We start from the raw sequence: 16,232 nt of genomic DNA on the forward strand, positions 1-16,232 counted from the left end.
CGTTAATATACATTGGAAAGATATTTCATTCAAAAAGATTACTAAGAATATTTTTCGACATTTATCACTTAATTGCTATGTACAACAAAATAATGTAACAATCTAATAATTTTCTGGATATTCATGCCTTTTTATTGATTTAATTTGTATATGTATATGCATGTAATGCTTTGCTTTCTGATTAAGATAAAAGATGAAACGTAAGAAGTTTGATGAAACAAAATAAAAAAGCATAAAGTGAAGAACAAATGACTTAAAAATAAATTATGCTACTTTAATCATATATACAAAGTCGAATATTATGATAAGGACTTACATTTTTCTTGCAAGTATGTATATATTTAATTTCTTTATTTTTAATATTTTTGTTTTTCTTAAAGATATGATTAATTTTTTTATTAATAATAACTAAAAACGCATATATATAATTAAAATTGATCAGCCAACCAACGAATTGGACAAATGTACATGTACTTTGATTGGTTTAGCTGTGCAGGACTTGTCCAAGACACGTGTCCTCTTTTACCAGCAGAGGTCCCCGTATAACAGATGCTGTGTTTGCGAAAAAGAATTCACAGTGAGATCCGAACAACACCGAGGACGGTTACAAATCCATAGGTTTTCTGAACACGCACCCTAATAGAATCGCTTTCACCCTTGTGTAACTAAGTATTTGATGAAATTTCGGCGCAGAAAGTGCCCAGAATTCAAAGTTGTGGATTGCTATCGATAAGCATAGTGGTAATGCCACAATACGTGTTTACGCACCACGTCTCGATTATATTTCGCGCCGAAATACATTACGCTAATATAACGTAAAATTGTTGCAGATTAATGTCAGGCATTGCGATTGCTAGGCTCGCCGAAGAGCGAAAAGCATGGAGGAAAGATCATCCTTTTGTAAGTTATCCTTTTGATATATTATTTTTTACAACTGCAATCATTAATGTGTATGTTCCTTCTGGACAGTCTGAACATTGAATTATTCATTTAAACAAAATCGCGTTAATAAATAAACATCTCTTCATAATATTATTTGATCATGAACAACTGTTTATTATCGAGGTTGAAAATCGTTTTCGATAAAATAGTTTAACAGTTAAAAATCCTAACCTTACATACAGAAACGCGTGCGTTATTCTGGACGTATATAGTATACATGTATATGTGTTGTGGATAAACGTCAATCTTTTTGCATGTAATGTGTATTGAGACATAATTTAATTTTTGTAAAGGGATTTGTAGCACGACCTGTTAAAAATCAAGATGGGACACTTAACTTGATGAATTGGGAATGTGCAATACCAGGGAAAAAATCTGTGAGTTGTAACACATAGTATTAGGGTTAACATTCATTTTCTCGATATTATTTGAACATTCAATTTCGCAGACACCATGGGAGGGTGGATTGTACAAATTACGCATGATCTTCAAGGATGACTATCCTTCTAGTCCACCAAAATGTAAGTTTGAACCTCCTTTATTTCACCCAAATGTCTACCCTTCAGGAACAGTATGTTTGTCTCTCTTGGACGAAGAAAAGGATTGGAGGCCTGCCATTACAATTAAACAAATTCTCCTTGGTATACAAGATTTATTAAATGAACCAAATGTCAAAGATCCAGCTCAAGCAGAAGCATATACAATATATTGGTATTATATTTATTTTATATGACGTAAAACTTGTGTGTATATGAAGTTATTATGGGAAATGTGAAGTACTTTCTTTTTTATTACAGTCAAAATCGCTTGGAGTATGAAAAACGTGTAAGAGCTCAAGCGAGAGCAATGGCTCCACAGGAATAAAACACTATATTAAGTCTCATTAAATTCAAATATTCCAACTACATAAAGAGGTTATCATATATCTATAACATATTCTAATAATCTACATTTCTTATCCTTTTTATAAGTAACACTAGCGTATGATGTAGTTAATTTACAATTATCTGCATTTTTTCTTGTGACAAAATTCCTATATGTTCTCATGTACTCTATAGACAGTACTAATTAAGACATAAACAAATAAGATAGTATCCTACACAGGAAGGATTTTACATATTGTCACGCTAAATTTTTTGTTACCACTTATTTATAAAATCTGAATGGAAGAAGCATTTTTTTTAAGTAAAAAATTTAATTCATAAGAATTAATGACAATTATATTCATAAGTCTAAAAACTTTGTATGAGGTACATCATGTAAAGGAATGAAACAAACGCGACACAAATCAGAAATATTCGTTCATTCTGCAGGCTATAAGCTGTCAGTATCTCTTAAAAAAAATGAATTTAAAGTCTTGTAAGGATTGTACAAATCTTAAGAAATAAAGTATTCCAATTAATTCAAATTTTGTTGTTTTTAACCAAAAGTAATCTTAACTTTACAAAAAATCCAATAGAATTACATATTCAGTTGTATAAATATGATAATTCGATGTTTGGATGACTTGACTCGGATCAGATTGTTGCTTTTATATAAGGATAATTTTGTGGTGGGAAGGAAATTAATCCCATTCGACATTCAGTATACTGAAGAGGGTCATCGCCAATCAACGTTCCACGTTACATTTCGTTTCACAGTATGATTATCGATCGTCGTATTTGTATTATTTCCTTCCACGAAGAACATTAATTTCTATTCATAGTGCTTACAAAATTATCAAGTGTGAATAAATAACTCGATCAGTCAATTTTCTTTAAAAATAGTGTATTCAAATTTAATTCAAATTTACTCGCTATTCATATAATCGAATCATGACTACAATCAAGAAATCTATACGAAAATTAAACACTAGAATTATCACAACATGTATCGTAGGTTTTGCTGTTTCTTACTATGCATATTACGTGGAATTAGCAAAGGAAGAGGATGATTTGTACGAAGCAGTGTGCGATATTAGCGAGCATGTTAGTTGCACCAAAGCATTTTCCTCCGAGTAAGTATAGGTTGTTTAGTTTTAAAACGTGTATTATACAATTTTGTTGATATAAAACTCGTACAATTTTGTGTACGAAGAAAATCTAGAAAACTTGTCCACAACGTAATTCGTGTTCTAATTGATGCAACTATTTTTTAAGATTATAAATAAACGAATTTATTTAACTTCAAATATTTGGTACTTCGTAGATTGATATATTTTTATAACTGTAAATGCACGCACTGTACATTGTTTTTACATGTTTATTTATCGTACAGTGTTCTACATAGAAATCAGCCTTCTTCATTCTTGCGCATGCGTCCATATAGAATTTTGAATTAACTCTCTTATGATACTCAACGAAGATAATTTTGTGAGAAACATTAATAGTTTTTTGTCTATATTTTTCAACTTAAAAATACTTGGTGAATTATCATTCATTTTTAAATAGCTAATAACTAATTGACTTTATTACAGATATGGGAAAGGTTTTGGAATAATTCCAGAAACATCTCTTTTATATGCGCCAAATTCTATATATGGATTAACGTTTTATCTTTTGGTCGCAATACTAAGTACGTATCGTATTTGTGATTCAATAAATTTTCATCCATTGTAATAATGTCATAACCCTGGGCAGAAAATATAATTTTTCGTTTTCTAATAACATTTTAATAAATTTTTTAGGTATATCAAATAAGTATGTTACATCAGCCCTTGTCGTAACATTAGGAATCTGTGCGAACCTTGGTACGCTTTATCTGGCTTACATTTTGTACAAATTAAGCAATATTTGTGTAGTTTGTGTTAGTCTTTATGTCATAAATGCTATTCTTTTAATACTTGCTGTTAAAAAGCAGCAAAAACTATATCGAAACAATGGCACAAATAAGAAGAAAAAATCGAAATAAATATGAATCTTTAAGAATCTAATTTTACTAAAATCTTCCGAATTTTGTTGCAAAGTCGTTAAGAATGGATTAATCATGATATTAATACATAAGTATTATTTACTTAACGTCTATATCCTGTGATTTATTAAAAACTTTTCACATTGTATCGAAGGAATCTGTATGTACTATTTAATACATTACATTTGATGATTACGGAATAAATGCTATAAATGCAACAAATCTGGACAATTATAATTTCACCTTGTATTAATATAATATAGTAATAAAATATCCCGAAATTTAACGTTACATTCAATCACATATTCTTAAACATGAATCGCTATCGCTATCTCATTCTCCTCCTCTACCAACCTGATATGTAATCTTGGATTGTAATTGAATATGTAAGTGAAAAAAATTAAATAAATCTCGCATGAACTGTGCTGTAATAAGAACCTGTCTGAAAATATTAGAACAAAACACGATCTCGTTGATTCATACAAAACGTGTCTATCTCTCACGATATACATGGACAATATTAATATTACTATACTACACTTTACACTATACAAAAGAAAATCTTAAACAATCATATATGATAATTAATAATTGCATAATAGATTCCACTTCAATTATATTGAAGAAAGCAGTTCATTATAAAATTATTAAAAAGTCTCCAACTGAACAACTTAAATCGACTTAATGAAAATTATTCAATACTCGTGTCTGCTGCTTTTCAACAAATCCCTGTTGCTACGACTGATACTGGCCAAAATGCCGGGACTCTTCAACGGAGGTGTCTCGTCCAATCTATTTAATTGCAAGTTAGATGTGTACGGTATTTTGGGGGGTGCCGTCTCAGTGCCGTTTCTGTCAGCTTCGACGTTAAAGCTCTTGCTACGTAACAACGACGATCTGTAGCTTCGTTCCGGCTTGGCCGGCGGTTGAACGTTGGTCGGTACCGCCACCTTTGGCGACGTAACCGTATTCTTGATGGAGATATTGATCATGCTTCCGTACTGACGCGACTGGTTCCCCGATGACGGAACGATGGCGTGTGACGTTCCCAATTTGATTGCATTAGAAACCGGTTGCTGGCGTCTAGCTAGAGTCTGCGACCGTACGTATTGTCCTCCGGCATGCAGGTTCCTCGGCAAGGTTTGAGTGCTCCTAAAATGTTCCTCTCGCTCGTGATCGTTGACTAGCCGACTGGTTGACTTGCTAAACCTGCCAAGTGAACTGGATGCGACGCTGAAACGCGTCGATTCGACAGTTGACTGTGGAGCAATCGTTCTCCGAGATGGCTGACGAGCCCATACGAAACTACATAGCGGCATAGAGACATGCTCCCTTTCATGCAGCCTTCACCCAGCATCCGAAGCGACCGACGTTTCGTCGCGAAATGTCTTACTTATACATCTATTCTACATACATACGCAATTGAACAAGCAATGAAGCACACCGTTCTACGGATTCGATTACGTAAATCTGTATCGGCTTACTGAAATGTCTTTCGACGCTCATACGATTACGCCTTTCTTTCGCAGCCAGGCAATACGATACCGCTGCTCTTACTTTTAACGATTAACTTGCAGACATAGCTAACCCATATATGCAACGATTAGCCATTTAATATTCTTTCTTTCTTATAACTTAGTTTAGTTACCTGTACTCGGTTTCAGCGGTAGCTCTACCGCGTGGTTTCCCAGATCTTCTCGCATCTCGGTATCCTTTTTCGCGGCCGTAGATGCTTCCTCCGAAGGGATCCTCTCCGAGGTAATACCTGTGCAATGGTGGCGTTGATTCGCTGCGTTGCCATTGTTCTTGTACCACTTGGGTGCTAGTTTTCGCTGTTTTCGAGATCTTATTCGAATTATTGTTCACGGTAGCATGGTTCCTAGGTGGTCTTTCAGGAGGCTTTTCCTCGGTATCCCTTTCGTTTATCAGAGGAATGTTTTTGTCGATCACATTGTACTGCATGTAGGTCGGCCCACTGTCGTCAGTCTGAGTCAATTGAGAAATAGAGCTGCTATTAGACCGTTTATTCTTCCTTTCGCTGCTGGCAGAGCGCAATTTCCCTACTAGTTTCCTGAAAGACTCGCCGATCTTATATTTCGAATGTCCCGAACCTTGAACATTTAAAATATATATAAATATCATCGTCTTAAAAAAGAACATTCATTTCAAATGCCTTTAATACTTACTTTTTGCGGGACGAGCAGGAGTCGAAGTCGAAAATTCAGTTGATTTTTTACTGTCGCGTAAATTCAATTCTGGCATGGGTGACGTTGATCTAGATCTCGACGTTGATTTCTTCCAGTTGTCTCGCTCCACTGCCTGCTCTTGGACATTTCGATTGCGACTTTCCCAGGTTCTTTGTACGACGTGAACTGGGCTGGTAGTACGACCTGGTATCGAGTCGTTTAAACTGGTCTTTTCTTCGGACCTCGTTATCCACTAAAATAAACAATATCCTTATAATATATCGCAACAGAGTCGATAACATATAATCGATACACAAACATAAAAGATATGAAAGATACATACCTGTTCTTTCGACCTTCGTCGAACAGGTGGAGATGGTGGAGTACGTGGTCGATCAAACGATTCTTGGTGTTCGCGACGAAGAACAGATTCATAAGTTTTTGAGTACGTCGATTCACCTTGGTTCCTTGAGTGATCCTGAGCATATCCGTTTGTATGAACTGCTTCGACGTATTGCGGAGAACTCGTTCTTGCTTGACTTTGTCTCTCTAGATAATATACATAAATGTTTAATAATACCGAAGTACGTTATAAATTATATAAAATATCACAAAATTGTAAATGGTACCCCGACGAGATATATTTTAATCCTGTAATACCTTTCCCTTGGTATCTCTCAGACCACTCGCTTATGCCGTGAAAATATCCCGAAGGTGACGCTGAATCACGACCAGTACTGCGTCGTTGATGTCGATTAGAGTTCACATTCTGATAATCCCGTTCCTTAGGGGCACAAGACTTCATAGTAATGTTAATGTAGCTGGTATTCGCGCTAGTTGGAAGAGGAGAGTCATCAGCATCGATGGATCCATGAGAAGAACGCGACTCGCTACCAAAATGGCTCTCCAACCATTTAGACGTTTCAAACTTTCTCGCTTCATCTTCCTCTTCAAAATCCAATGGTTTTTTTGTTAAAACATCCTTCCGCGTTGGAAAGCTCTCTCCGGGAAAGCCTGTAATAATAATCGTTGAATTTCTATCGTTTATTAGAAAGTTTATCTTTAAAAGAAAAGTCCATCTCGAAAAGATTAATGGGCCGATTCTCGCGGCATATTAGCGCGCTTTAACGATGGTTAAATAGCAGAAAATTTCCTAAAGTGCATTTTTGGAACTTGATGTAAATTTATATAAAATTAAAAAAGAAAAGAAGTACCAGAATGTTTATGGAAACGAGTAGTTCGCATGGCTGTAGGCGATGATGTCCAATCTCCGATTCGTTCTCCCTCGGTGGTCTCTGCGACGTAGCGCATTTCACGGGCGACCCTTTCGCCACCTGAGATATAGTCGACCACGTCCTCGTCCCTCTTTTTAACGAACCTATGCGAGCTTTCCTTTTTTTTCTCCGACGCGTCGTCACCATTTATGTCGCTTCCGTCATCGGGAACCTCGTGGTCTTTAATCTACGATTAACATCAATATCAATTATAATTATTATATAATTATATAATTCAATTATCGTAACTCGTGTTTGACAAAGTTTAGTAAAAAACTAAATGACAACAGGAAAATGTTAGTAGTATCGAATTGATTGATAATGCACTGAATTTTAAAACTCCTGCAAGAAATGGATAATGTAACTCGAGGGACCGGTGCTCTTCCATCGTACTCTTCAATTATAAAACCGTTGAAGATCACAGAAAAAGACACGATAGCTAGGAACAAGAGAATATTTGAAGAAACAAACCTCCTCATGCTCAACCGTTCGTTTCCTCTCAGTAACGATCAATCCATCGGCCTTAAGCTCCTTCTTTTCCAAGGTTTTCTCAGTGTCGATCACCTTGTTCGACTTGGTCGTGTGCTGGACGACCCTGGGACCCGTTTGAGACGCCAACTGCTTGGAAGATTCAGCAAGGGCCACTCTCAGATCGCCCCGGTTACTTCTTACAGCCTTCTGGTACGCCTGAAACCAGACGAGTCACCGTTTAGCCAGTTAGGTCCGGCCAGTTATTATCCGCTGGAAATCACCTCGCGTTCCGAAATCTCGTCCGCGATAAACCGGATCGTCCGGCTCTCGCACGCGGTCCCTTCGCGAACAAGTGGAAAGAAAGGTGTTTCTAACAGCGAAGGTCACAACACTCGACATCCGCGACAATAAATGTAAAGCTACAATCTTGGATCAAGTCGAAAAGAAATATATATCAACGTAAAATTTGATCGCTATTAGGTTCACTATTGGCCATAGATATCAGTACACCTACTCGTTATATTTTTTGAAAAACTGTAACAAATTTCACTTTATTTTATAATAAAATAGTTGAAAAGTAAAAGCAATGAAAAGCGTTCAATTTGTATCAAATATCATCAAATGTCCCAGTACTTCCATATGACCTGAATGACTAAATATAAAGTTCTGATATAGAGAATTGTATTAAAAGATGATATTAAAATAAGAAAGAAAATATTTTAAATATAGATATTACGCAACGAGAGAAACTCGCTTGTAGGTGAAGATATTCGCAACGTTTGAAGGTTGCCATCAATTTAAGCGAAGCAAACAGAATGGCCTGCATTGGTCGAGGTCATTAAAGGTCACTTAAGTAATTAATGTTTTACATATGGAATAGGTTGTTTTTAAGCTCGACACTTAATCGACATTGATCACTTGAAAAGCTCGAATTGAAATTAAATGTAAGTGATTAACGTAGATTGTCGAGTTTATTTTTTGACAGGAATTACATGAATTCAGTTTACACGCAGATCACCTGACGACTCATAAGGATGTCCTTTATCTTTCATATCCAAATTAAGAAGAAGAAGAAGAAAAAAAAAAAAGAAAGGCTAAAATGACCTTCGCACGTTCCACACGCTTATAAAAATAGGTATTTATCATAAGAAAGTTATCCTCGTTTTACAACATTTTTATTGAAACGCTTGAAACTTCATCAGATATCTTTCTATGTTACAAATAATTAGAAATAAGTGAGAAAAAAATAACCTGTGGGTGTAGTCCCTTGAAATACGATCAGTTTCCTATATGATCCATTTTATAGACACGAATTACCGTTTGTACCACTGTAACACCCAAACGACACCAAACATTTAACAGTCTTACAAAATACCAGCGAAAGATCCACGAGGAATCATATCTGATCTCAGGTGTTGGTCGTCGTATCGGCGCTCTGTCAAAGAAGAAGATAGGGGGGCGAGAATGAACGTTATCGCCGTGTAGAATCACGTAATATCCTGTAATCGCCGGTAAACGGATCAGAACAAAGAAAGTAATCTGTGAAACGTATGTCGGTCGCGACCAGATAGGAACGTCGAAGATAGTCGAGCACGGAACAGCTGCTATGACTGCGATCGTGGCATCTCAGCTCGTTCGTCGCCATTCGGTGAAGGGAGAGCAAAGTCGAGAGATCATCGACTTCCACTTCTCGATGAGTCGTGCCTCTTTGTCGCTCTTTCTCCTGTGACTTCTCCTTCCTTAGTTCTCCTTTCTCTTCCTCTCTGCTTCTTCTCCGTAGGTATCCCTACTTCGCGTATCAGCCGATACAGCCGATCAGCCTCTCTTTCCTTTCGTTCTTCTTCATCCAGAACAATTCGACCTCTTCGTTTCTGAATCGTTCATGCGCGAACGCGAATACCTGTTGCCTGGCTTTTGCAATGCAGAAGTCAGTCCCCTCCAACGAGAGATATTTCCTCTTCTATCGTAACCGCTAGTAACCGGTAAGCCTCGTTGCACGCTCGATCGACTCTAGAGACGATCTCACACTTTCGTCCTAAAGTCTATTCCAACTAGCTTCCATCTTCTCCTCATGCTGTTCTTTCAAGCTCGGCCTTTTAACGATGTTTCCAGTTTTTCATTTTTAAGCGTCAGTGTAATCTCCGCAGAAAAGCAGTATGCTTTACCTATTATCGATTTGTGTGATTATTTGCACGTTCGTTGGTATTTCACGAGGATATTCCACGAGGAAAAGAGTCTACGATCTATTCGATTTGTTACCACATAGATTTACGATAAGCAACGTGACAAATACGATTGGCTACACGATACACCTGTTGCACGCCTCCTCTTGATGCACAGTCGCTGCCTTCCGTGTTCGTCTCTTTCCGCTCAGGCTCCATTAATCATTCGCCGACAAGCGTTCACAGATGCCTTTTGACGACGTTTGACAGACTGTCAGAAAAATTACAAATTTCCGGCTTTGTCGATCGCTAGAGGAATTCGCTCTTGAGCAAAGGGTAATGCGGACATTGTTGCGAATAATCATACGTAAGTGTGAGGCGAAGTTTAACAAAGGTGTGAAATGAAAATATACAGAGGAATTATTAGAATCGATACTTATAGAGCTTTTGCACGGTATATAAACGAACGTGCGAAGAGAAAAAGAGGATACAACTAGTCTAAGTGTATGCGTATACTTTAAGATAAAGAGTCAGCATTGTCAAATTCAACAAGCTATGAGAAACTTCAGACTTACATGATCTTTCTGTACATTTCATTTGAAAAGTGTCTGCATGTTCACGCCTAATCTAGTCGTGCTGAATACTTTCTTCGCATCTCTGTTTGTTTTGTTCGTCACCCGTAAAATTTCTCAATTATGATGTTAAGCAGCACTTCAAATACATTTCTCCTCTCTAGGAGAAAGCTTGTACGGCACACTTTAAAGAAATCGTCATTCGCAAATTTAGTAGACCAAATAGAAACGAACACGTCCCCCGAGTTCCATAATGTACCGTTTTGTCCACGTTGGCCTTGGCCGAGTCAGAAATCGGTGTACTGGATAAATCCGGAACTCGAAATCTTTCCAGACCGGGAAAGGAAGTTGGTCAAAAGAGGGCACCGTATTTGTGATCCACGGGTACCTACCGTAGTGAATATATGTGGGATGAGCCTTGGCGAGAGGCGAGCTGACCTTTACGCGGCAAGAAAGAGAAAGAACGTGTACTACACCAGCGTATCGCGGCACGCGCAGGTGGAATTTAGATGTGGGTGTGTCGCATCGATATATGTACCTCGTCCGAGATATCTCCCAGTTGTTGACGATCTTCTGTCTCCAGCCTCTCCTCGATTTCCTCGCGACTCCTCACTACCGTCTCGTTTAATTCCTTCTGGACAATGCTACCGGCATCGGCAGAGTTTCTTCCACCTGTCGGCCATTCAATTTCTTGTGGTTGATCACCGGTTGTTCGTCTCTGAAAAGAAAGATCGGTAAAATGGCAGTAATACGAAGGTTTTATTATTATATTTCAGTTATTCGAAATAGCCTTACTTCTTGCGTGGTATGCTCCTGTTGCTCGACGTCTTCGGTAGTATTCGTGGTGACCAGAGGCCCTGAATCGACCACGACCTCGCCATCCTCGAGTACAACCTGTCGCTTCACTCTCGTCTCGATCTGCCTGGTGGTCGTTATTTCTTTTTTCTTTCGAGTCTCCCATTCCTCTGAAAGCGGAAGCGAGTACTCTTTCCACTTGGACTATACAATGCCGGCGTTATTGCGAAAAACCAATCTTTCTAACTGAACGAATAAGAATGGGAGGCAGAGAGAGAAAGAGAGAGAGAGAAGAGAGGTAAAAAAAGAAAAGAGACGAAGAAGAGCTGAGAAGGGGAGAGGCGAAATGGTGCGAGTAGACGTCGATGATTGCAGTGATCCGTTTCGCGACGTCGAACAAGAATAAGAGGAACTTCGCTGATGTTAATACGCTTCACGGTAAATGTTTGCCAGACCTCGGTTCGCGCGCGACACGCCTTCCTTCTTATCTTGTATCTAGTTATTTGAATCACGACTTGAACGTCCGCATCACGAACAAACAATGCATGACAATCACGTTCGAGGAATTACCTTCTTTGACCAAAGCCACGGAATTCTCAGGGTCGATCTGAAAAGTAAAAAAAGTAGTCGCATGGTTAAACTCGTTTCTCTGACTGTATATGTATTGTGATTGTAGCAATATCTGTCCGTCTGACTGTGAGCACAGGAATAAATGATTTATACCTTTATAAGGTAGGTACAAAGATGAAAAGATCTACTCACGAGAATCGGTGGAACGCTCGCTGACGGTGGACGAGCCTCGTATCGCCGTGTTGAAATCACCTCCATCATTCGATCATGCCTGCTGGTGAATCCTAGTGCTGTTAGAGGCTGTCGTGACAGGAAGTGGGATTATTGGTTCACGGATTCCTCCAACAAAAGTCTACCTTCTTATCCGATTACTTGACTTTTCTGGAATAATCCAATATAACAATATGCATATCTTTCTTCCAGAGATTATAACGTCACTAAATTATATGAATTTATGCAGAAGACGACAGGGCGACAATTAGGTGACAAGAGAAATTATTGTAGTGTGAGGGAAAAACCGTTGGAGAAAACCCGGTGAACTACAGGTAGAAAGCAAGAACAATGCTGGCAGGCAGGGAATGATGGGAAATCCTTATGGGCCAGATGCTCATGGCCCTTTAGGACATTGGGTAATTAAAAAGAATACATTTGACCATCTTGGGTCAATAGCTGTAAAACCCGTGTAAGTCGTAATAGTACCGAAAACTCTGGTATCAAAAGAATGTCTTGGTAAAGAAAGTGGTCAATAGTCAATATTCAACAGTAAGTAGTAAATAATAAATAGTATATAGTAAATAGTAGATAGTAAATAGTAAATAGTAAATAGTAAATAGTAAATATTAAATAGTAAATATTAAATAGTAAATAATAGATAGTAAATAGTAAATAGTCAATAATCAATAGTTGGAGTTGCAACTGGTAGCAGTTGCGAGGAAGCTGCGAATAATTGCAGGTTAATTGTTACTCATGAGTTGTGAATTGTAAGTTGTAAATTGAGTTGTGAACTACTAATTTACTTGTCTTTAGCTATATCACATTACTACATTAAGTTCTAATTAAATAGTTATAGTTTTCTGTTTCAATCACAATAAATAAATAAATCTATATAATAAATAAAGATCACTATGATCCTGATCTCTATATTATGGATAAGATTTTCTTATATATTCTTGACCTTTATGAATATGTATAATAATTTGTTTAATATTTAGTAGCGTGTCGATCCCTCTATTAATGTTCGCTCATAGTTTTCCCTTCAATTCACTTTTCCTCTCAACTTCTCGTACAAAAAGTACATATATTTATTCAAAAATAGAATAGAATAATGAAGTAGTTGAAACGAGCCGCAATTTGCCAGTCCCGGGAATCATTGGGGCAATCAGGATGTAAGAAACAACAGGGTCATCTCGATCCGATCGAAGTCATCGAAGATGCAGCCTATTTAACGCTTCTAGCGTAATCGTGACCACGTATGTCTAGTAATCGTGTGTATGTGTATAGGCGGGGCATGATAATTCATCAGGACGCTCTTTCTGCATGGAAGTCGAAGGCCGCTGTGGCGCGCGGGTCTGTGGTCGCGGCCACCTCGATATGGGCTGCGATACGATATCGAGATGGTTAAAAGACACGCGTGTGCCACGTACGACCAGTTTCCGACGACAGTGGCGTATTTCTTGTATCGTTTAACCCTTTGGCCCAAGAATATACTAATGAAGGTATAGGTATGCCTATTACAAAATTAGAATCTTCAGAGAAATTTCGTAAATTATTCAAAATATATTGAAAAAATACTTGTGAAATTTGTTTTGTTAGTTGCAGGTGATTTAAAAAATAAAGACAGATGATGAATTGTGATTCAGACGCTGGATTCTAACTCGTGCAATTCTTTGTATAACTATCTAAAATACGATCAATATAATATTATCGGCGATGAATACCGAAACTATTCATTATATTAATAGAATTATAATTAATGGAGGAAGATTGAACGAAAGCATCGGCCTACGCCATTGAACACTTGCGTCCTTGCGGTTGGAATTACGCACGAGCTCTCCCTGTCCTGGCTGGAACAGGTACGTAAGTATCACGATTTTTTTCCCTAGAATCTAGGCTTATAATGTGCCGTCTTAAAGCAAATGACGGCTACCAGAGAAAATAATCGTCGGCCACTTCAAACTGGCACGCATTGACGTTCCGGTCAGCGATAATTAACGTACTTTACAAAGTAGAGAGAAAGAGAGAGAGGGAGAGAGAACGAAAAGAGATCTCGTAAATGAAGAGAAGACGTCGATCGTCGATCGAGACTAAGTTAAAAAGCAGGAGTGATTCGTATTGACATCACGCACCAACGACGATTCTATATACGACCGTGTCGGTCTTTTCTCATTGGATATGCACGTGACGTCAGGCATGTGTCACACTGGTGCGCGGCTGAACAAGTGAAAACTGTCCATCGCGGAGGACGTTTTTCTGCTCTATTGTCACAGCGAACGGAACGAAGTTTCTCGACTTCCATCATGGAAGAAGATTCTAGTTAGTAATATTTTTTAAATATTATTCTAATATCGTTTCTCTCTTACATCCTTTTAAGTGGGAGAACTACGAACTACGTGAACCACGAATCTTCTGAGATGATAGTTTTTATCGAAGATCTTTCTCTATCTGTTTTACTAAATTTTTAAGTGAAAAATCGAAGATGTTACGATGAAAGTTTAAATCACCGTTCGACATGTCGTCGGTGATTTAAATGCGTGGCCGAAGAACGAAAAGCGACAGATAAATAGAGCGATCGGAGAACAGGTGGACACTCGTGGGTGGTATGCCTGTAATGCGATGAACACGTGACCTCGACAAGGACGTCGCCATTTTGAGGAAAAATAAGCGCGGCAAGTTTATACGTGACATCTCTTATATCTCTCAATCATCCAATTTTCTTCTAAAAAAAAAAAAAGAAAAAGTATCACTTTTATTACACATTTTGTAAAAGTTATAAAAGAAAAATAAACGTATCGCTTAAAACAAAATGTACTGTTCGAATTCATTTAACTGTAAATAACTAATCCAAACGAAGAAGCGGTGGAGTAGAGAATTAAATAACTTGACGCATTTAGAATTTCAAGGAAGAAAATATCTGACCGCTCTTCCGCGAAGTTAAAAAAAAATAAATCGCATTTCTGCTTTCGTGTTAACCGTACTCAAACCATGACAACTAATCATTGACCAAGTCTCGTTATGAAATTAATTCGATCTAACAATCATGTAAAACTGTCGGTTCTAAACATCGGTAATCTAATTGCGAATTAACATGCAAGTGTAAACAAAATCAAATAACATCGATCTGGTATGGAGAACACGTAATGAGAGGAAAAGAGAGGCATAGACTAGAAACGTGTCTTTACAGCCGATGCACTGGGAAGATTCCCATCGGTACTCGTGCACGGCAAATTACGTAAGAAGCTGACAATGCTAGTCTCGTAACATCCTCGAGCAAAAAGCGATTCGATGGAGCGGCCAGCCTTCTCTACGAAAGTACACGCGTTTCAGAATTGCGGTAAGCAACGAAAGAGAATAACGTAGAATAAGATGCATTTGAATTTAGCGAAGAGCAAGAGTCAGCGGGTGAAAAAGGAAAAAAAGAGCGGTGTTTACATTCACCTGATTCCTATCGATACTCCAATGACCGCTGCTTTTAAAACCGTAGATAGATGGATCAAGTGTAACAATTCTTCGATATCTTGTTCTTTCGATTACAAGTACGAGTGCACACGTGACAAGAAGAAGAGAAGTCGTTTAAATCGTCGTTGAACAAGTCGTCAAGTGACGAGTAAAATGCCACAGCGTGGATAATCGAAAAACGAACAGCAAACCAAATTCCCGCGCATGCTGCCGTGGCCAGCGCTCACGATACTGTTCGTCCGTGGAGCGCTTTCTGACGGATCTCCCAGCCGCTGGAGTGCTCCCAGTGGGAAACGAAGATCGCCGGAGCAGCACGAAGCACACCCGAACTATTGGTACCGATGAGATCGAGTTGAATCCAATCTGGGGCCAGTAGCCTGTTCCATAGGCAAATCGATTGTCCGAATTGATATACCATTACCAAGTTTTGTTTAAAGAAAAGGGGAAAGATATAAAGTATGATGAGATATTCGGAAATGTCAAGTTGAGATATATGAAATCTACTTTTTTAATTTACTAATGAACTGTAACGAATCTGTTAATCGATATATTTTTGTAGGTGTGTATTTTAAAAATTATAGGCAAGTATTTATATTTCTAATTTCTTTATCATAGTAATGAACTATTCCTGTAGCGAAACTAATCGTCGCGAAACATGTTAAAAGTAAATTCTGAATGGAACAGAAACGAGATAGC

The 16,232-nt window shown here is 37.9% G+C and overlaps 3 protein-coding genes across 3 annotated transcripts; 2 read left to right on the forward strand and 1 right to left on the reverse strand.

The window, feature by feature from the left end:
• The first annotated feature begins 551 nt into the window (after nt 1-551).
• On the forward strand, nt 552-2,342 carry lwr (ubiquitin conjugating enzyme lesswright). The gene is made up of 5 exons (XM_069109359.1): nt 552-741; nt 831-900; nt 1,236-1,319; nt 1,391-1,653; nt 1,740-2,342. The coding sequence occupies exons 2-5, from the start codon at nt 835-837 to the stop codon at nt 1,804-1,806; spliced, it is 480 nt and encodes a 159-aa protein (XP_068965460.1). The 5' UTR covers nt 552-741; nt 831-834; the 3' UTR covers nt 1,807-2,342.
• Nucleotides 2,343-2,515: 173 nt separating this feature from the next.
• On the forward strand, nt 2,516-4,124 carry Vkor (Vitamin-K epoxide reductase). Its single transcript, XM_069109358.1, has 3 exons — nt 2,516-2,938; nt 3,398-3,495; nt 3,608-4,124. The coding sequence occupies exons 1-3, from the start codon at nt 2,757-2,759 to the stop codon at nt 3,829-3,831; spliced, it is 504 nt and encodes a 167-aa protein (XP_068965459.1). The 5' UTR covers nt 2,516-2,756; the 3' UTR covers nt 3,832-4,124.
• A 204-nt stretch (nt 4,125-4,328) lies between these two features.
• Nucleotides 4,329-15,753, reverse strand: chas (chascon). Its single transcript, XM_069109328.1, has 12 exons — nt 15,516-15,753; nt 12,054-12,242; nt 11,862-11,898; nt 11,292-11,461; nt 11,035-11,214; nt 7,763-7,978; nt 7,232-7,478; nt 6,678-7,031; nt 6,361-6,566; nt 6,018-6,270; nt 5,480-5,942; nt 4,329-5,064 (listed from the first exon to the last, which is right to left on the reverse strand). Exons 2-12 carry the CDS (start codon nt 12,120-12,122, stop codon nt 4,527-4,529), a joined length of 2,733 nt encoding a protein of 910 aa, XP_068965429.1. The 5' UTR covers nt 12,123-12,242; nt 15,516-15,753; the 3' UTR covers nt 4,329-4,526.
• Between the last annotated feature and the right edge of the window lie 479 nt (nt 15,754-16,232).

This window comes from Bombus flavifrons, chromosome 3 (genome assembly GCF_040668555.2).
Source record: "Bombus flavifrons isolate JBK064 chromosome 3, iyBomFlav1_principal, whole genome shotgun sequence".
Taxonomy (NCBI): Eukaryota; Metazoa; Arthropoda; class Insecta; order Hymenoptera; family Apidae; genus Bombus; species Bombus flavifrons.